The sequence below is a fragment of the Synchiropus splendidus genome, chromosome 14 (assembly GCF_027744825.2).
Source record: "Synchiropus splendidus isolate RoL2022-P1 chromosome 14, RoL_Sspl_1.0, whole genome shotgun sequence".
NCBI lineage: Eukaryota > Metazoa > Chordata > Actinopteri > Syngnathiformes > Callionymidae > Synchiropus > Synchiropus splendidus.
The window spans coordinates 23,502,884-23,522,491 of NC_071347.1; the positions used below are offsets into that span (position 1 = coordinate 23,502,884).

The 19,608-nt window shown below is 52.4% G+C and overlaps 1 protein-coding gene across 1 annotated transcript in view; it reads right to left on the reverse strand.

Annotated features, from left to right (window-relative positions):
* The window catches only part of hydin (HYDIN axonemal central pair apparatus protein), a 56,046-nt gene that overhangs the window by 21,532 nt on the left and 14,906 nt on the right, over positions 1 to 19,608 (reverse strand). The window contains exons 9-33 of the mRNA XM_053884813.1: positions 17,769 to 17,964; positions 17,507 to 17,672; positions 15,758 to 15,857; positions 14,125 to 14,243; positions 13,823 to 14,046; positions 13,638 to 13,705; positions 13,321 to 13,562; positions 13,022 to 13,122; positions 12,561 to 12,696; positions 12,145 to 12,309; positions 11,920 to 12,072; positions 8,991 to 9,232; positions 8,626 to 8,920; positions 8,418 to 8,561; positions 8,198 to 8,341; positions 7,364 to 7,456; positions 7,063 to 7,280; positions 4,275 to 4,338; positions 3,705 to 3,914; positions 1,668 to 1,850; positions 1,423 to 1,597; positions 1,236 to 1,357; positions 687 to 814; positions 456 to 592; positions 1 to 128 (exon numbers count right to left, since the gene is read on the reverse strand). Coding sequence (XP_053740788.1) covers positions 1 to 128; positions 456 to 592; positions 687 to 814; positions 1,236 to 1,357; positions 1,423 to 1,597; positions 1,668 to 1,850; positions 3,705 to 3,914; positions 4,275 to 4,338; positions 7,063 to 7,280; positions 7,364 to 7,456; positions 8,198 to 8,341; positions 8,418 to 8,561; positions 8,626 to 8,920; positions 8,991 to 9,232; positions 11,920 to 12,072; positions 12,145 to 12,309; positions 12,561 to 12,696; positions 13,022 to 13,122; positions 13,321 to 13,562; positions 13,638 to 13,705; positions 13,823 to 14,046; positions 14,125 to 14,243; positions 15,758 to 15,857; positions 17,507 to 17,672; positions 17,769 to 17,964 — 3,953 coding nt within the window. The remainder of the gene's footprint in view (positions 129 to 455; positions 593 to 686; positions 815 to 1,235; positions 1,358 to 1,422; positions 1,598 to 1,667; positions 1,851 to 3,704; positions 3,915 to 4,274; positions 4,339 to 7,062; positions 7,281 to 7,363; positions 7,457 to 8,197; positions 8,342 to 8,417; positions 8,562 to 8,625; positions 8,921 to 8,990; positions 9,233 to 11,919; positions 12,073 to 12,144; positions 12,310 to 12,560; positions 12,697 to 13,021; positions 13,123 to 13,320; positions 13,563 to 13,637; positions 13,706 to 13,822; positions 14,047 to 14,124; positions 14,244 to 15,757; positions 15,858 to 17,506; positions 17,673 to 17,768; positions 17,965 to 19,608) is intronic.

Sequence of the window (19,608 nt, forward strand, 5' to 3'; positions counted from 1 at the left end):
CTGGATGGGCAGCAGCACGCTGACCTCTCCTCGCGGGAGGTTGGACCCTTGAGGATCGAACCTGATGGTTAACGTCTGAATCTCGCCGCAGGGAAGGTTCTTGACTCGATCAAACTCCACGCTGAAACCTGGGAGAGCAACAGAGCAGCAACTCCTGACATCACTGAACTGTTTCATTCACAATAACACAATAGTGCCATTATAAAAATATCAGAGGCTGAACATGTGCAACCACTGCGCTTCCGTGGACAGACGTCTGTGATGATATATTTCTCTACTTTTGTAGGTGAAGTTATTCACACCAAGATCATCAACACTCAGTCCTCGACATAAATGAAGGATGTAAAAGTGAACAGTTATTTCAGTGTCAGTAAACACTATTTCGGTTGAGTTTGACCAAAGAAGTGACGCATGAAGAAGTAGTGGTGGTAAGGAGCGATGGTGAGACACCTGACCTGTGCCGACGAGCGGTTTGCCGCTGACCTGGAAGGACACGGCCACCGGCCCCGGGTTGGTGATGTTGAGCGTGTTGCTGACCACCTGGCCCGGGATGACGTAGCCGAACTCCAGAGCATACTCAGGCAGCAGACACCTGCGGGGCCAGACGTGGACAGAGGAGAGGGCCCAGCAGATGAGCACCACTCCCACGGGCCTCGACCCGAAGCTCTCGGCTGCGTCCCCCATACCTGCTCAGCTTGTTCCACTTCCTGACGGAGCCTTGAGCATGGGTCTGAGCCAGCAGACTCTTGGTCACCGCGACGGCGTTTTCTTTGATCAGCAAGCGCTCCACCTCCAGGTGGAGCAGTTCCTCGTACTGCAGAGAGGACACATCACTGAGTCACTGCTACACATGCAACACAACAAACCTTCAAATGAAGACCAAAGAAGTGAGGAAATTACAGTCACTACTGAACTATTCACTTGGTGCTGGATCTTTGAATACACACAAAAGCTTCAACTGATACTGAACACCTCACCACATAAACATCTTTCATGTTGAAAGCCGCAGAGGCAGATGAACAAGGACCCACAGTGACCTCATCTGGTCAAACAGTGATGTGGTTTGTTTATTTTTATTTATTCATTTTTTTCGTTCCATATCATACTATTTTATTTTTGTATTTATGTTGTTCCTTATTGCACTGTCCTGGTTGGTGAGACCCTTCTGGGCCGTACACCGTAAACACCAGGAATGAGAGAGCAGCAGGCTGAGGAGGGCGTTCTGAGGAACTGACTGTGAAGACGCCACTGGTCCAAGTGGCTGCTCCATGTTTGCCCGTTCCGTCCTGCTCCAGCTGGACTCTGTCGGCTTCCACGGCAGCGCGCGCCTGCTGCAGCACTTGGTCCATTGTCTCGGCTGCAGAGGAGTCACAGGTCAGTTCAGAAGAACCGTGAACTTCCTGATCCTCCTTCACTACGTACGGAAGGTGCGTGGTAAATTCAGACTGATCCTGGCGAACACGCCTTCCCCGGTCACCGTGACGTCCTGTGGCGGGAGGTGACCCACCACCAGGTGCAGCCTCTTCTCAAACGTGTCAGGAACGCCAGGGAGGAAGACGATCCGCAGGCACTGCTGTTTCCCGGGATAGACGCGGCCCTGACACACACACACACCTGTGAGCCATGACACACACACTCCTCCCACAAGCGACCGTCGGTGAGCTCACCACCGATGGGAGGACCAGGGGCCGACCAGGGATGAGCTCCAGACTGGAGTCAGTCATTTCAGGAGTGTTGGGCAGCAGCAGCTCGTCCACCGCGTCCGTTTCAGGTCGTTCGAAGTGAAAGTCGAAGCCCACCTTGCCGGTGTTGGTCAGGGTCAGCAAGGCCTCGGCTGCATCATCAAACCTCTGGGATGAAAAGAAAGCAGTCAACAGGAAGAGAAACACCTCCACCTAGCGTCCACTTACCGCACTACAGAAATAGAAAAAAATAGAGGCGTTTATTTGGACTCCTGCAACCTCACATCACGACACAGGAGTATTTCATCGATACGAGGACGGGTGATGAAAGACCGAAGCTGATGTGAGAGCTGCACAAATGACGCTCCTGCAGTGAACAGGTGGGGGCGCAGGGGGAGTGAGCACAGCTCAGGGCTCTCTTTCGCCTCTGGTTCTGGTCGTCATGTGATTAAACATCATTTGTAGCTGGCTGCCACCAGATTTCCAGGTGCTTTCTTCCGGTTCTGTTCTGAAGGAAACTGATGACCTTCAACCAGGCAGGGAGAGCATCAGCACCTCCTTCTGAAATTTGTCTCAGAGAAGGGAGCGAATCTCATTCTCAGTGAGGGAGTGACGGAGAGGGAGCATGAGCTGGACGGAGGGTGTGTCGAGTGACAGCACTGTGAGGAGGTGCCGCAAGGATCAAGGTGACGTCTCCTCAGCAGGGGAGTCATAGTGGGGAAGGTGAGGCTGGTGCCTTAGAACTCAAGACGCCAACATTCATTTGGGAGCTTTTCAGGGAGGTGTGTCTCCTTTTGCACTGAGTTGTTGGTCATAAACTAAAACCTCAGCCAGGCCACAGCACAGTCGACTGAGCATTCAGAGGGTCAGGAGCAGTTACATGAGCAGGAGAGTGAGGAAAAGGGTGATCATCTGTGGTGCAAAGACAGGCAGAATTCAGAGGGCAGGAGTGGACTTCAGAGCCCCTGACCTTCTTCAGAACTGTGAGGTTCTTCGACCAAGAGCTGGAGGGTTGTGTGTGTGTGTGTGTGTGTGTGTGTGTGTGCCCAGAATGCCAGGGCCAACTGTCACTGAGAGGTCATCCACCGAGGGACAGGACACGTCAGCCTCATGCGATGTGTCTGTGCTCATTCATGAATCATAAAACAATATCTTTGGGCTGGAGATGCTTCCCAAAAGGCAACAATTGTGATCTTGTTGTCTTTGAGAGAGAGACTGTCAGGCGAGAGCAAGAGAGAGAGAGAGAGGAGCATCTAAAGAAAGCAAGCTGAGAAAAAGTGCTGAATGTGCAGCAAAGTTGGAAAATGTTCTGCTGAATCACTCATTCAAACTAAATCAAAAATCAATGTGTCCTTCTCTTTTGAATAGCAATGCTAAGTGTTCCCTGTGGCTCGCATAATTACCAGGAGGGGGAGCAACCGGACGAAAGCGAGGCGTCACTGCTGCAGGTCAGAGGTGGAGGACAGAAGGTGGACCAGCAGGGTGAGTGACGAAGCAGCCGGAACAACATCTGCTCCGCCCCGCAACAACAACCACGTCACGTTCATGTGACCATCAAGTGTTGTCGGGTGATTTACAGCAGTAAATGAAGTGTCAAATGATCTGGGACGGGAATGGTTTCGGCCTGTGTGCTCATCCGTGTAAACAGAAATGTTATTGGCTCACAGAGCTGTGTACCCACTGAGCCGTCTACTGTGTTGAAGTACAGTAAGGATGTGTTCACATCACCATGCTCATTCACTTCATATGGAATTTTCCTCCACTTGAGACACTTCTATCCACAAAGCAATGAACCTTGGGAGTGACCCTGGAAAGCATGCCGCTTGTTGATGACATCACACCCTGGTTTATACTCAACACAGTAGAGTGGACACGTCCGTGCGGTGACGGTCCAGTCGTGTTCGGCAGCTTCTTGGACTGAGCTCAATGGGTTGGTGCCAACAGGAGGACACGAGCGCTGTTCATGAGTTCCGTCAGTGGAAGGCCCGGACCCACCCAGTGTTGGAAGTTGACTCCTCCTACCTGTAACCCGAAGTCGATGAGAGTCTGGTCCAGACTGTAGCTGATTTCCGACGCCTCCCCCTTCAGCTCGACCTCATAGTTGGGCCCCTCCTCCACCCGACACTGGGCGACCACCTCTCTGCTGATGTTGTCGCGGCCGTAGAAGGAGAAGGTCACCAGCTGCTGGGCCCCGGGCTGAAGGTGGCCATGGATGGGCACCACATCGAACACCTGCACACAGTGGACAGTCACTTCTCTGGTGTGTTTCATTTCTAGCAGAGAAGGTGGAGGCTCACGAGCTCGGGTTTCAAGCCCCGCCAACGCTCCATGAATCAATGCCACACAGCACTGGTTTCTGGTTTCATCAACAACATAACTCTGGTGTGACATAGACTGTTGAAATATAGTCCTGAAACCAGGAGCTCTCCTTCTCTGACGGGACTGAAATCTCTCCGACATCAACGCAGGCTGTGATTCACCAAGCTCACAAGCAAACCTCAGAGGGAAATCTCATGCAAAACTGAGAGCTTGAGCTGGGGCGAGGTCTCAGCGGAAAAACACCGATTTGTTTACCAGTCAACATTTGCCTACCTCTTCCAAACACATGGAGGTCTGGGTGGCACTGGGGTCGCTGACTGGCTGCTCCTCTGTGAGCCTGTGGAGGAGAGCACCTCATACATCAGACCCAGCGTGTTTGCATCATCATTACAGTGCTGCACACAGCAGGAAGTGTTTGGCACCCTCATCCAGAGCAGCTCCCTCCCCGATCGGCAGCATCCATCACCCTCATTAAACACCCTCTTCCATAATTAAGAGGAATGTAATAGGTCCGCAGCAGGAAGCGGGTCGGGACGGACGGAGGGAAGTGAGAGGAGTCGCACGATTCACCTCCAACAGGGGGCACTGTTGTACGGCGATTCAACAGCAGGTGTTGGAAGGCGCTCAAGACAATATGGGAGTTGGTGTTGTTCAGCAGGATGTATGTGTGAGTGTTCTCCAAAAGACTTTAAGCCCTGTCAGGACGGGGGAACAGATGGTGGGACATCAAAATCCTCAGAAGCTCAACCAGAAATAGAGTCCAAATTCATTCTCATTATTGGTTTCTCTCTTCCATCCAGAGATGCAGGCTGCTCCATGTCCTCACATTCACAGCTGCAGAGGACTGAAGCGTCTGTGGCTGAGGGGAGGCAGGGATGGAGGTGTGAAGACAAACACAGGTCACAAGTTGCCAGGGCGCGTGGACTGGAAAGATGGCCGTACACAAACTGAGTTTAGTGTTGCGGATGCGGAGACACCAAGGGTTTTCTCCAGCGCGGTTCACCTGAGGCCGACAGACACTGGACCATGGCACCTGAACAATCTGTGTGTGTGTGTGTGTGTGTGTGTGTTTGTGTCAACAGAGGCGTGAGGTCAAGAAATGTTGGGGACAGGTCCGTGGTCCAGGTTGTTTTCAGAATCTTGCTCAGCTGTCTGACCACAGTCTGAAGTGAAACATGAAAACATGCACAAGCTAAAAGTGCCATGACCTTTGGGTTCAGTTTGACCTGTCAAATGGGTCAGTTTCACTGCAGTCCATGACAATGTTTAACACCCGTCTTCTTCTTCTTCTTCTTCAGTGTTGCACCGGCAACTCTTTAACCTTCATCATCCTGACAGACAGACCAGGTCAGTCACACCATCTGGCCTCCCTAACTTTGTTCCCAAACTTCTCCACATCTCATTTGTGATCAAGTCACTCCCCATGACGACGGCAGCATCTTCATCTCAGACTCTTCTGATTTGTGACTTGTCTGACACAGCTGCAGTGCTGTCAGAGTCGTCACCCTTCTGCACTCTCTTCTCCAGCTCCCTCATCTCCGTCCATCACTGATGACGACCGAGGAGTTTTTCTCCGTCTCCACTTGCCTCCTGCAGTCTGTCAGACTGTAATCCTGCACCTCTCCTGCTTCTCCTCCACCCCCTCCCGTTCGTTAATTTACTCCACGATCCTGTGTCTGCGAGCTACAGCTCATGATCGTGGTTTAAATGGCCGTGTTCCCAACGCTGCACACCTATTTGAGCGGAACACACGGGCTGACGGGGTGAATGACTGCGATTCATGGTCCAGACTGGCCAATGATGAGAACACGCTGACTGGAAGCTTAAAAACAGAGTAGTCATTGATGGTGATTCTTGACTCCCCTTAAGCTGCCGCCTCTGGGTGATCAATCCCACGCGGCACTGTCCCCTCAGAGGAAGGGAAGTTGGACTATTCAAACATTCTATTAGCTAAATCTATTGGCATGATGGATGGAAAAGAGCGAGAGCGTCTATTGAAGTCCCCCCACCCCGGAGGACAGGGGTGTAATTACTGATATGGATGTAATTAGCCCAACATGGTCAGATAGTGACGGAGAGAAAGCTTCACTAAGAGTGTGAGGCCTCCGTTTAATTAGCCGGAGGAGCATCAAGAGCCCACGTTTTAACAGAGGTCTCGACTGTTGGGGGGTCAGCTGAAGCAGGAAAAGTGGAGGCTGATAAGGAGCTGTTGGAGAGCTGGCACAGAACTGAGAGCAACGGAGAAGGAATATCAAGGACGGTAGAAACATGGACGTGATCAGGGGGACGGGAGGAGAGTGACGGGGGCAGGAGAGCAGGAGGAGGAGGGCCATGGGCGTAGGGGGCAGCAGCAGGGGGACCAGAGCAGGAGGACGGGAGCAGGGCAACAGGAGGAGGGCGATAGGAGCAGGGAGACAGTAGCAGGGGGACAGGTGTAGGGGGACCGGAGCAGGAGGACGGGAGCAGGGCAACAAGAGGAGGGCGATAGGAGCAGGGAGACAGTAGCAGGGGGACAGGTGTAGGGGGACCGGAGCAGGAGGATGGGAGGAGCGTGACAGGTGAAGGGGGGCAGGAGGAGGAGGGCGACGGGTGTAGGGGGACAGGAGCAGGAGGACTGGAGCAGGCGGCGGGTGCAGGGGGACTGGAGCAGGGTGACAGGACCACGGCATCAGGAGCAGGGCGACGGGTGCAGGGGGACTGGAGCAGGGGGACTGGAGCAGGCGACGGGTGCAGGGGGACTGGAGCAGGGGGACTGGAGCAGGGGGACAGGACCACGGCATCAGGAGCAGGGCGACGGGTGCAGGGGGACTGGAGCAGGGGGACAGGACCACGGCATCAGGAGCAGGGCGACAGGTGCAGGGGGGCGGGAGCAGTAGAACAGGAGGACAGGGCGACGGTGGCAGAGCAACAGGGCAGCAGGGTGGAGGGTGACAGGTTCATAAAGTGGGATAATGGGTGCAGGGCGACATTTACTGTATATATTGGTATATATATTTCATATATATTTGTGTATTTCAGGCTGTTTTCAGAGCGATAGGTGTGTGGCTCAGTGTCGTCATACCTGGGGGGCGAGCGTGTCTTGACCAGAAAGGCCCAGTGGTACAGGACAGGAAGAGGAGAACAGTTAGTGATGGTGACTTCTCTGTGATTCTCCGTGCAGTTGAGCACGCAGCCAAAGTCCACGCTGGTGCACGACACGTGCAGGTTGGGGTAGTGGACCTCTCCGTGAAGGTCCACTGTGTCTTGTTTGGGGTGTCCTTCATATCGTACGTTAAGGCACTAGATGTATCACAATGTCATGGAGGTCAGACGCTGAACTTGAAACAGTCATGGCTGATCAATGAAAGCGAAGAGCAGTTTACCTTGTCCACAATTTGTGAGATCCGATTCTGACAGAAGGACGGATCAAAGCAGACCCACACCTCCGCCTGCTTCCCGATATCTAAAACCATAGACTGGACAAGAGACAAGCAAACATGAGAAGCCATCCTCACTGCTTCCTGCATCACCGTCTGGCCTTCTGCTGCAGCCTTCTGGAAGAGAAGACGTCTGCAGAAGGCCTCAACATCCACCTGGACTTGGATGAACCTGGGCATGTGTGTGTGACTGACTGCCACACGTGGTCGGACGGGAGAGGGCATGTGTTCGCCTCAGTCCGGTGAGGGCTCCAGGGGTCTACTGGATCCTCCAGGTCATGAGACAGCTGGTCACGCTGACCTCACCCCTCTCTAACATCAGAAAACTCTCAGGTTCTCTTTTTCTCTGCTGCTCTGACTCATCACGTCTGTAAACTTGAAAGATCCGACACCATCAGAGATCGACATGAAAGCAGTTCCCAAATTGCTCAGGCAGGAAGTGAGCCATCCAGGGACCAGCTCGAATACAGCAAAAACAAGTGTGATCACGCAAAAGTTTTTCATAAACAGGATGAGCTGGAACACAGATGTTTCATCAAGTCCCTGCGTGAGAAGGAGAGCTGCAGGAGCCGCGGCGGGAGTCACAGGTGAGCTCGATCGGAGCCTTCGTGAACTCTGCAGCCTGCCACTCCAACTGACCTTCTGATACTAAGACAACAACAGGTGTTGGGGTCATGTGGCCGTCAGTCTCATCGCTGCACGGTGCTTCACACCCATATGGCACACACAAATTCTTCAAGCTGTCATGACAGCTCCATGAACCCAAAGGTTCAAGCGTACCTTGGTTGTAGTGGAACTGATGGCACCAGAGGATTCGCAGAGGGAGAAGGGAGCAGCGAGGGACAGCTCCATGGACAGAGGGAGAGACGAGACGTTCTGCAGGAGGAGAATTTCATAGAGTGGCACAAGGTCTTTCCCTGGGACCTGCAGCGCCGCAACGGAGAGGAGACATCAAAATGAGATAAGACAAACAGTGTGTGATCACCCTCTTCCTACAGACCTTCTCTGTGTAGAACTTCAGCAGCGTGGCCGAGATGCTGAGCACCGGAGCCACAAAGCGGCACCTCACATCCACAGTCATGATGTTCTCGATGTTCCCCTGGTGGCCCACGATGCCTTGGCAGTAGAGACGCTCCTGCACCACCTGAGGTGCCAGAGAAGAGCGTGTCATGGCCCACTGCAGATGCAACACAAGCACAGCTGCTCACCTTCGGAACCCCAGACGAGCCACTCAGAACCATCTCAATGGAGCATCCTGGGAAAAGCTCCAGGCGACTGGGGCTGATGCTGAACACGGGTTTGTCAGCAGTGTTGGTGAACATGGACCCGCTGAGCTCCTTCTTTTTGCCCCTGGAGGACAAGGACGACAGGAAGCTGCGGCCACTGGAGGAGCTGCAGTCCTGGGAGCGAGTGGCCTGCGGCTGGAGGTCAGCTTTCCAGTACATCAGGTGAGCTCGCTGACCGAAGTTGGTGAGTGTGAAGTGGTACTGGCACGGCCCGTGACTGCAGGACAGCAAAAGACATAACAGCGCTCAGCACGAAGCGATGAGCTATGCATTCACCTAGGCCGCACCTGAAGTGTGTGCCCAGATCCAAGCTGGGACAGAAAGGCCGGTCGCTGATGATGGTCGTGCCGGTCCCAGCGGCGGACAGCAGAACCATGTGCGTCTGGCTGTCGTGGATGGACAGCTCCAGCCGGTCCTGGAAAGGAACTGTGTCCTTGAGGTGCGCCACCACCTGCAGCTCCAGATGTCCCTCGGGGGAAACTTCCCCCCTGGATGGCTCCACTCGCCACATGGACTTGGATCCGTGGGTCTACACAGAGAGGGAAAACCAGAGATGAAAACAGGGTTTTAAATGAGACGCTGCCCAGAGAGGAGGACCAACACTGCAGCCTGGCGCTTGAGACCCCAGAACTGGAGCAGTAACACAGGACCGGTGCGGCACCGAAGCCTCTCGCCCATGACCCCAAGATGAGGAAAGCCATGGGTCAGGCTGTGGACCACATATTTATGAACCAGTTCCTCATCGATGAATCAAAGCAAAACATCTCTGAGCAACAGCACTGTAATCCTGAGGTCTCCAAAACGCCTCTCTGAGACCCAGTCTGCCCCAAGTTCCCTGCCCAGATATGAGACGCTCAGACATCTGGAGGCGGAGAAACCAGATGCAACGCTGCACACTATTGGTCTTGACTGTTTAACGATGCTATTTCATGATGATCATACATCCAGCAACACTCGGATACTTGTCTCTGGTCCACCAGGGTGCTCAAACAGAAGTTAATCAGCAGTCCCTCCATCAAGCATGAAGACCAGGATGGATGCCCCTGCGAGCGCCTCTGCTGATGGATGGCGCGAACATAAACTTTTAATTGGGATCAGGAGACGGAGCTTCCTACTGACACTTTGGGATCTGAACACTCATCAATGCTGGAAAACCAAGCTACAGCATGGGGCGGCAGACGACAGACGTACGAAGAAGAGGCTTGAACATGCAGACAATGTTTTGTGCTTCAGATAAAGACCATTTAGCTTTGTCCCAAAGTAGGCCGCGATTTTCACCACTGCCTAGCTTCAACTGTGTGCATTAAAATGGTCAATATTCATTAGGGAAGTTATTTGATTTAAAAAAAAAACTATTAATATTATAGAGCCCTGTTTAAATATTTGACACCAGAATGATAAGTAGAGTCTGTCCACATACGCTCAAACATCATAGTGTAAGTGCCCCAGGATGAGAATATTTGTTGTGTTTTGTAGAACAGAGCGCTTCATTTTTAAAACTTATTATTGTAAACATAGCAACACAGCTTCAGTCACCAGTCGAGCTCTCTTTCAAGCTGAATCTCAGTCACCTACATACGATTTCTCATTTGACTTGAAAAGACATTTTACTTGCATCACTTAGAAGGTGAAACAGACAGTAGGTCAAAGACAGAAGTGAGACACTCGGCCCCTTCTGCTGATGATGAGTTGGAAGCCAACCTCTGTTGGAGTGTGGGAGGAAACCGGAGTGCCAGCAAGCCCACACAAGCACAGGGGGAATCAGATGCTTGATTCCCTCTTTTTGTCTTGTTTTCAAAAAATGGGGAAACAAGAAAAAAACCAATCAACACCTCAAGTGCAGATCCCAGTGTGCAGACGTGTGCCATGATGCATGCGGGGTGGTGCCGGACCACCGGACGGAACATTCTTCAGAGTGACTCTGGGAATCACGGATCACTTTCTCAGCACTTGCGAGATCGAGTGCAAGCTAATGCGAGTCGAGGTTCGATAAGGGGGTGATCACTGTGCAGGTGGGAGGAGTCGGAGGAGCAGAACGCAGCAGGGTTTTCTCTCTAGAGAGCAGCCACCAGACGACTGGAATTTCAATAATCACATCAAACCTGCTGCGCAGCTTGATTAGCATCGATTGTTGTTGAGCGCAGCCCAACTCCGAAGGGTCTAGAATTCAGATCATTAAGGCTTTGTCAGCCCGCGCCAGGATGCTGCTGCAGTCATTATTGAGATCCACATTAGTTCAATATCACAACTCATCACTGGGCTCTGCTGTTCCACGACGTCCCCCCTGACTCCAGCTCCACGGATGCACTCACACACTCTCTTCCCAGCGGAGAGGCGAGCTCCTCCAAAGCTCTGCCGATGCTCTCTGTCTAGGTTTCACCCATGCACAGGTCTCCTCAGTGACCGAGTGGGTTCAACTGACCGCACGCACCACTCACACATAAACTGAGGAGGGAACAGAGCAGAGTGAACTTCAGTGGAAACGTGGGATATTAAGCCTCGCTGAAGTCAGCTCAAGTTTGATGCTGAAGATGATCCTCTGAAGTGAGAGGAAGAAACACAGCGTCTGGAGCCGCCTTCCGTCGCGCTCCTCGCCGCTCGATGTAATCGGAGGAGGATTCTCATCGACCGCAGCACAGGAACTGTGCCTCGTAAGAGTGGACCAGGTCACAGATGCCGGACTGTGTGTGATGGAATTAGTGTAAGCAAATGCTGCGCTGCTGCTGGACGGCGATCTGGGCGGAGCTGCCGTCCCCGCGGACCTGAGGCTGATGGCACAGAAGCTACCAGGAGGCAGAGGAAGCACTGGTGGTGAACTCCAGACTCTCAAGTTGCTGCAGAGTGTGGAGCTTGTTTTCACTGAGTAGGCCTCTCAACCAATCACACGTCAGTCTGGGTTTCTATCTTCTCAATGAGGTGATGGAAATCATCCTCCACGTAACAATGGCCAAAAACGGTGGCAGTTTGTCGTCAGGTGAGACAGACCTGGGAGCAGCTGTGAGGGCGACGCCGCTGGGACACTGGTGTCTACAGCGTCACCTGCAACCACAAGCCTGCACGGGTGGAGGAGGGGGTTCAGCCTCGGTCCTTGACCCTGCAGACCTGCCCTGGGTCTGTCCTGGCCCGGGCCCAGAGCAGATGGGCGTCTGCTCAGTAGTGAATTACACTGGATGAACCATCATCACTGAAGACAGCGAGGAGACCGAGTCTCTTTACCAGCTCGACGGTGAAGCGGGCAGGAATGGGAGACTGGTTGAAGAGCTGAAGAGTCCTGGTGACGTCCGTCAGGACGGGGATCTTGCCGAAGTCCAGTTGTCGGCTCTGAATGTGAAGCAGAGGACCCTGGCCGATGCAAATGAACTTGACCTCCTGCGAGAGACCGGCAAGTGAGCAGCAGGTGAGTAGCCAACGGGAGATGTTTGAGGAGCGTCTGGGACTCACCAGCGGAGGCCGAAGGCTGCCGAAGATGGCGATGTGTAACGTGTGCTCCAGCCTTCCCACAGCCTTGACCAGCATGAGCACCGGAAGATCTTCAAAACTGTGAGGGCCGATCAGACCTCTGGGCCGGGAACTCCCGACGATCAGTGACGGGTCCGCTTCATAATCCTAGAGAGGTTCCAGCAGAAGGGCCTGATTATCCTCACACTTCAATTTGGTGGTTTGCTGAAGACAGTGATTTGACTTGAGGAGAAGCTAAGAGCTGGAGAGAGGCAGACAGCAAGTCAGAAGAAGAACATGAATGAGTGGAAGCAATAATCCAGAGTGAGGAATGGAGAAGAGCATGCAGGCAGGGTGGAGCAGGAGGAGTATAGTAGTTCAACTAGTTCACGAGCCAGCGAGCAGCAGGAGCACGAGACCTGGTCCAGAACACCGTAGCAGGCAGGCAGAGGGCTGCTGTTGATCAGCCGCACTTGTTTCTTGTACGGGTGATTGAGGAAACACCTCTGCATGTCCAAGACTGGAGGCTCCACCATGATCTCAGGAACGACACACCTGTGAAGAACATGTCTTCAAATAACTTCTGTCAGGCCAAAAGCCTTCACTGACCAGTGCTGACAGGAGGGCCGTGAGGCCGTCAGGTGACCATTCACCTTGTTGTGAGTGACACCTATTCAGACATCAACTCTGAATATTTAAAGCCTTCGCTGCTGTCACCAGAACAGACGCCCACTAATAATGACAATGAATCACCTGCCGCCGGATGATCCATCAGCCAGAACATTACGACCACCTGACTGATGCTGCGTGTGTGTGTATCAGCAGTGAGAGTTCACATTGACCATTGCCTGCGGTGGCGTCGGTCCCTCTTCTGTCTGACCTGGCATTGATGGGCAGAGCCATGACTTCCTCGCCGACACCGTCCACGTCCACCGCCAGAGCCAGGCGGTACTTCTTCACAGTGTTGGAGCAGAGCGTCACCTGTAGGGCAGCAGACAGGTGGGACGTTAACCTCACATGTTTCTGCCGGACAGCAACACCACTGGTCATGTGATGAGTTGCAATGGAATGGAGTGGACTGGAGCTACGGACAGGCGGATTTGGGATTTCTGAGGTCTAGCCCAGAAATACATTTCTTTCAGTGGATCCATGACTGCAGGTTCATTAGGTATCACCCACCTTGATGGGGATGTCCGACATGGCGCGAATGGTGCCACCTGCAGGACTGACGGTGAACTCCACGGGATTCGCGTAACAATCCCGGGATGAGTTGCCTTGCCAGTTGTTTCGACACAGATCTGACAGCTGCTTGGCACTGTTGATGCTGGGAGACCCCATCCCGTCTCCCAGGACCCTCAGGGCAAAGGTCATAGGCACGAAGGACGTGTTGAAGAGGGTGCAGATGGCCGTCTGTGGGAAACCTGCGCGGTGATTTGACAGTAAGAAACATGCCACTCACACGACAGCACGGAGGGGGAGTTTTCTGCAGGACTCACCGAAAGCCACGTCTCCAAAATTGAGCGCAGACACGTTGAAGTGAAAGGTCGGGCCGATGACACAACCCCTGAGAGATGAGGAAAGTTCATGAGGTGAAAGACTAAATGCAAAAACATGAATACATGAAGCCAGTTTTCTGAAGTGTCAAAGATCTGAAACTTCCGCTCAGACAATGCCAGCTCACCTGAAAGTCAAGGTGCGCTGCTCAGGCTGTCCTTTGACAGTGAGCAGCAAATCCTCCGAGAACGATCCCAAGACGCTGCTGCGGAAGGTGACTTGCACAATCTGGCAGGCCCCCGGGATGACCACACCTTCCTCGGGGCTGAAGGAGAAGCAGCGTCCGAACGTGGTGTTGGGGCTCAACATTCGGAAAGCCGCGTCAATCAGGCCCTTGTTGGACAGCATCACCTGCAGGCAGCGCCAGCGGTCATGAGTCATGCCAGGGTTTGAACATGTGACTGAAGGTCGCTCAGCTCAGCACCTCACCTCATACGAGTCATTGTCGTTTTGGAAAACCGTCTTCATGTCCATGAAGTGATAGTTGAGCTCCAGTCTGGGTCCAAGGCCTTGACCTTTGATCGTCAGAGGGATACGGGACTCCTTGCCTTAGTGTGGGAGCAAACCAGCAGAATTAACCAAGTTATCTGTAACATCTGAGAGCATGTCGTCATCAGGAGCGAGCCATCGAGCTAACCATCAACAACAACAAACTTCCCACGCATAATGCACCAGTGCAGAATTTAAGAATATGACATCATCCATGAACGAGCATATCTGCACCCAGACTCCACACTGAGCCCCAGAACAAACAGCACAGCTTGGATGTGATGCAGCAAGTTTCAGCAGGATCGTGTGTGCATTTAGTGAGTCCTCTTCAGGGACGTCCTCACAGTGACATCAGCCTGTCCCGTCGTCCAGCTTCAAATTAAATCGGACCCCACTGAGCATGAGCCGTGCTTCTCTGCAACACCAGGGGTGAAACATCCGAGCACTGGAATCCCTCTCGCTCTGGGATGTCAGCGAAGGACATTGGAGGGGAACTATTAAAATTCCGCTGACACTTCGTAATATTTGGCGAGGGGGTGAGTGAAGGTAGGGCGGAGGTCGGTCCAGCTGTCCGGCCCGCTCAGGTCATCGGCTGCCTCAGAAAAGATGGAAATGAATGTAAATCTGACCTCCGGTTCCGAAGACATACATGAAGGCAGCATGCAAACTAGCCAGCATCCTTTAACTCCGTCTGAGTGGAGATGGATGCTTGGGGCGCGCGATTGTCAAATATGAAAATGAGATCAGGCGGGCGTCTGCAAGCCAGCCTACTGTTGAAGAGCCATGTCCATGTCTATCTGGCGCCGGCTCACAGTGACCAGGAACATTCAGGCAGGAGGCGTCTCCTGACAGCTGCAGGTTGTGCGGCCAATCAACCCCAGCTGCGAAGGTGAGGGCGCAGGTTAATCCAGCCTCTAGGTTCAGAGCATCTCCTGCATGAGTGCTGTATTCCATCCGAGCAGGGCCCCTCATAAACATTTCTATCGGGCCCCACAGTTCCAGCAAGTGCCGTCACCCCTGCTGGGCGCATTATTGCCCTCAGCGAGTTCCACCCCCTGCCTGGTGTTTGAGCCAGGAAGGACGCAGCTGGGACTGTCGGCGTGATGGAGGGAAGATCCCCACACTGACTCCACAGCATGTGCCAGCCGGCTGCCGGTGACCTGGCTGGCCGTGTGGAAGAAGCTTCATCATGGATTCATCTTCCTTTGAAATGTGACTTTCATCAGTCAGTGCAACAGTTGTGCTGCAGTGAGCAAAGAGAATGTTCATCATTGCCATCTCTCGACGGTATGAAATGAAACCCAGTTACTCGTGTCTTCATAAAACAGAGCATTTGATGAACAAGATTATCAGCAGTAGTCAAGTCAATATATCTGCACTTAGTGTCTGGAAGAGATGAACATGAACAACACAGCTTGTTTTTTTTACCCCATTTCTACCAAACTGAAAAACTCAAAAGAACAGACTGTGTCACATATCCACTGTGACTGGAGGAGCTGATCGAGTGTTTTTCACAGTCAGTAGGAGATGGTTTTACGTCGACAGAAGGCAGTGTCCTGTGTGCAGCACTCACCTGTGATGTCGCAGTAGATGGTCCGCTGGTAGAGTTTGGCCTCATCTGGTTTGAAGACGATGTTGAAGACGGCCGTGGTGTTGGGCCAGATGTCGCCCTCCTGAGACACACAGAGAAGAAAGTAGATGTTTGCTGGACAAACACGTAAATGACTGGCCTTCCTGACAGTGTTTGCTTTGCTGCAGATGAGAGGTTCTGGGTTATACAACAGCCAAAGGAAAATGGTTTCACTCCTTCATTTTCTTCCTAGAGTTTTAGGAACAGGGAAGAAGCCAAAATGAAATTGAAAAAAACTGAGCTTTGCCTTTCGACTCAGTGAAGATGGCCGACTGATATGACTGTTCTCTAGCTCTCATGTGGACACCAACCAACCACATAGTTTCCTGCTGAGAACTTTTCAACGCTCATCCCACTCCATTCAGAGTGACTACGCTATGACTCTATTATTGTGTAACAACATCGTTTTTAGTGACGTCGCGACAGATCAGTGAGACTAGTTTCATCACCCACCCCACCATATGCAGAACATCTATGTCAACTGCCACTTACTCCTGTTTCCGCATCGCAGCTTTCAAGACCCTGATCTAGAAACAGACCTGTAATGACTAATGGTCCCTCAGCACACTGTGAAGGCTCATGTATTCTGCAGACCTTTAATGTCACCCTGCGCACTTGCCTGACCCCGTTGTGCAGCTGTCGCACCTCTGCCTCTCTCCACACACTGACTCAGACAGAAGCCTAAACATGGACCGTCAGAGCAGGTTGAGCCACCTCGGGGCCTGTGGGTGGAAAGGACCGCAGCCGGCAACCTTCCTGTCACTGAGGGGTCGGGTCGCATTCCACTGAGAACAAGTGACTGCCTCTCTAAGTCGTCTTGACAGACACACTTCCAGGTTTAATGGATTTGGGGGAGATCCTGGCAGATTTCTCCTCTCCTGTAGCACGGAGGTGACTCCAGGTTCAGCAGGAGGCCGAGGAAGCTACTGATCGGTTCTACTGTGGATGGGAACAAGGGGAGCTGGGTGTGGCAGAGAGGTGATGTGATGAGGTCAGGCACGACGCAAATCCTCCACGTTTAGTTGTGGTACCATCACTGGCATCAATAACAGCGTGAGCAGCAGTAGTAGTAGTTTGATTTGGCAGAGGAAAATACAGAGTATTTAATATCAGCAGTAACTGCTGTAGTATTATATAGAAATGCAGTAGAAGTGGTACCTATTCAGATTTGATTTAAAAACGGTGGATTGAACTTTGGGTGGTGATAGTAGTAGTAGTAATTATAGTGGTAGTGCTAGTGCTAGACTGGTAGTCATTGTAGGAGACGTACTGGTAGTAGTACATGTCAACAGTAGTGATAGCGGGGGGTGGATGGGAGGGGAGTTGACACTCATCACATTGGGGACAATAAACGCTCTACTTTTTAATCGTGAGGAGTGAATCTCTCTCCATTGTCTGTCCGGCCGTCCTCACGTGTCCATCCCCTCACATGTCATTAGGTTATTGTAGTATTTCTTTGGGGACATTTCCAGTTAAAACATGCAACACCCCACCAGGTCCTTATTCTGAGGGTGTGGGCCCATCGTTTACATGCGGAGGAAACCCTGGCAACTAAATACTATTGGCAAGGGAAGCAGTCGTGAAAGAAGACCAGGGAACACCAGTCTCGTCGTGCAGATGGAGGTGACACTGGCAAATTGTCACATCGCGGATTAGGAAGAGGGTCCTCACACTTGAGGGCGCAGTACCTACCGCTGGCTCCATGCAGATACACCTGTGTGACAGGGCGAGCAGATGATCGTTCACGTGGTGACTTCGGCTTTCGATGGTGGCGCTGGAAAGCGGGAGGCCCGGGACAGTCATGGGCAGGGACTGAAGAAGCTGTTCGCTCTTGGCCTCGCTGAGCAACACAAGGTCCCTGGAGAGACCACCAGGAGGCGGCCGGAGGCGTGAGGTTCCACAAGCAGCACAACAGCCACATTGGCAACCCTACAGATCCAGAGGACACACGCACCTAGCCAGGTCCTCTTCTTGCTGACTGGCCCACGTGGTCCATTGGTAGCGCAGAGGGATGTTGCTGCTGTTGTGGAGTGACACTTTGTATGTGGTGCACAGCGAAATGTAGGTCTTTTCCAGGAGAGCCGAGTCCGGCTGCAGATGGATGTTGAGCTCCTCACAAGTGCCGTACAGACTGATGAACACGTCCTCACCTGAGCAGCCAAAAACATTTGGTTAGAAGCAGGGCAAAGTCAAACAGTTGGACCTTTCCAGGCGTCCTGGAGAACTTTTAACTCCCCATGTCAATGGAAATTAAACACAATACTGCCAAGTCAGTGGAACATAAATGGCAACAGCGTGATTGGTCCCAACGTCTGTCCTTTTCAGAGTGACACGTGCGAGTGAACACACACTCAAGTCAAGGGCACACTGAAAAGTTTCTCTTGAACAGATATCAGACGGAGCCTCTGCAGATTACGGGGCTCCACAAACACCCCGATCACCGTTGAGGCGCTTGATCCCTGTTCAGGTTCAGACTGTGACACCGCTCTCTGCTCAAGTTCCACTGTGACCCCAGAAACACAGTGTCCCTGAATGGCTCCCAGGTCATCTGACCATCAGGACAAGGGTGATCACAATGTCCCAAGGAAGGAAAAGAGCAACAATAACCAGTAGGAGAAAAGAAGATGCAAAACTATGCGTCGAAAAAAGCCACCAGGAGCGAGGCCTTATGCAAAGCTGCTGTTGGTTTGTTTATATTCAAATGAGATAGACGAGCGGATTAGCTGGAAACACATTTTGGGAGCTCAGCTTGGGCTGAGATTATTCACACAAGCACAAACACCCAATCGAACGTAAACGTTTTGGGAGCCACTATCAGAGTCTCTGTGGTTTACAGTGAATTACTTTTCCATTAAAAGTCTGGAGGAGAAAAGAAAAGTCTCTGGTTTCAGGTCGCCAGATGAGTCCGGTTGTGATCGCTGGGGCAGGATCCGTTTTCCATCTGCTCACGCAGCAACACGTCAGGACAATTTCATCAGGGATTTGCAGCCACTTCATGAACGAGTGGGAGATTCAGGGTCTTTGCTAGCGAGGAAAGGCCCTTCCTCCACCTGCTCTCAAGTCTGCCCAGGATCTGCAGTTGGAGTCTTGCAATAGCTTGGGACTGGTACTGCGACCAGACAGCAGGCTGTTCTACACCGTCCTCATTAATGTAGGAGCCACACCCCTCCTTTCATCTGTGACTCCACTCCCTCCAGGACTCAGTCAGAGAAGGCCAGACAACGTGGTCCTCTCCACCCTGCCTGCGCTCTCTCCTTCACCTCCTTCTTCTTTGTTCATCCATGTTTGTTCATCTGCTTCTGATCCTTCCTGTTCAACTGTTTCCACTCCTCCTCCTCCTTATCCCTTCCTCACACACGGATTCACGGAGTCTTTCACTCCTCAAATATATTGCCTCCTGTCTACCGGAGTGTCTCAGTGTTCCAAGCAGCGAGTTGCTGTTTGGCAGACATGAAGCATCAGGTCCATGATAGTGTCTATCAGTGCTCAGATCTGCTCTAAAACCTCTCCAGAGACTTCATTAACTGAGGTGTGACCGAACAGAAATGAAGATGCTATGACAGTGGTTGACAGGCAGGGTGAGCTGCTGCTGCTTTCATCATCTCCATCCTCGCTCCCCCACCGCAGCAGCAACATCTCATAACTTCTCTCGGCACACAGTCGGCTCAGCCGCCCCTCAGGTGATTACAGCACAAGCAGACAATCAGCAGCCGTGTGTGTGTGATGTTTGCAAGCTCACAAACGAGGGCTGAGATTTGAGTGTGTGCGTTCGCTGCTGCCGGAGCAGATGCTTC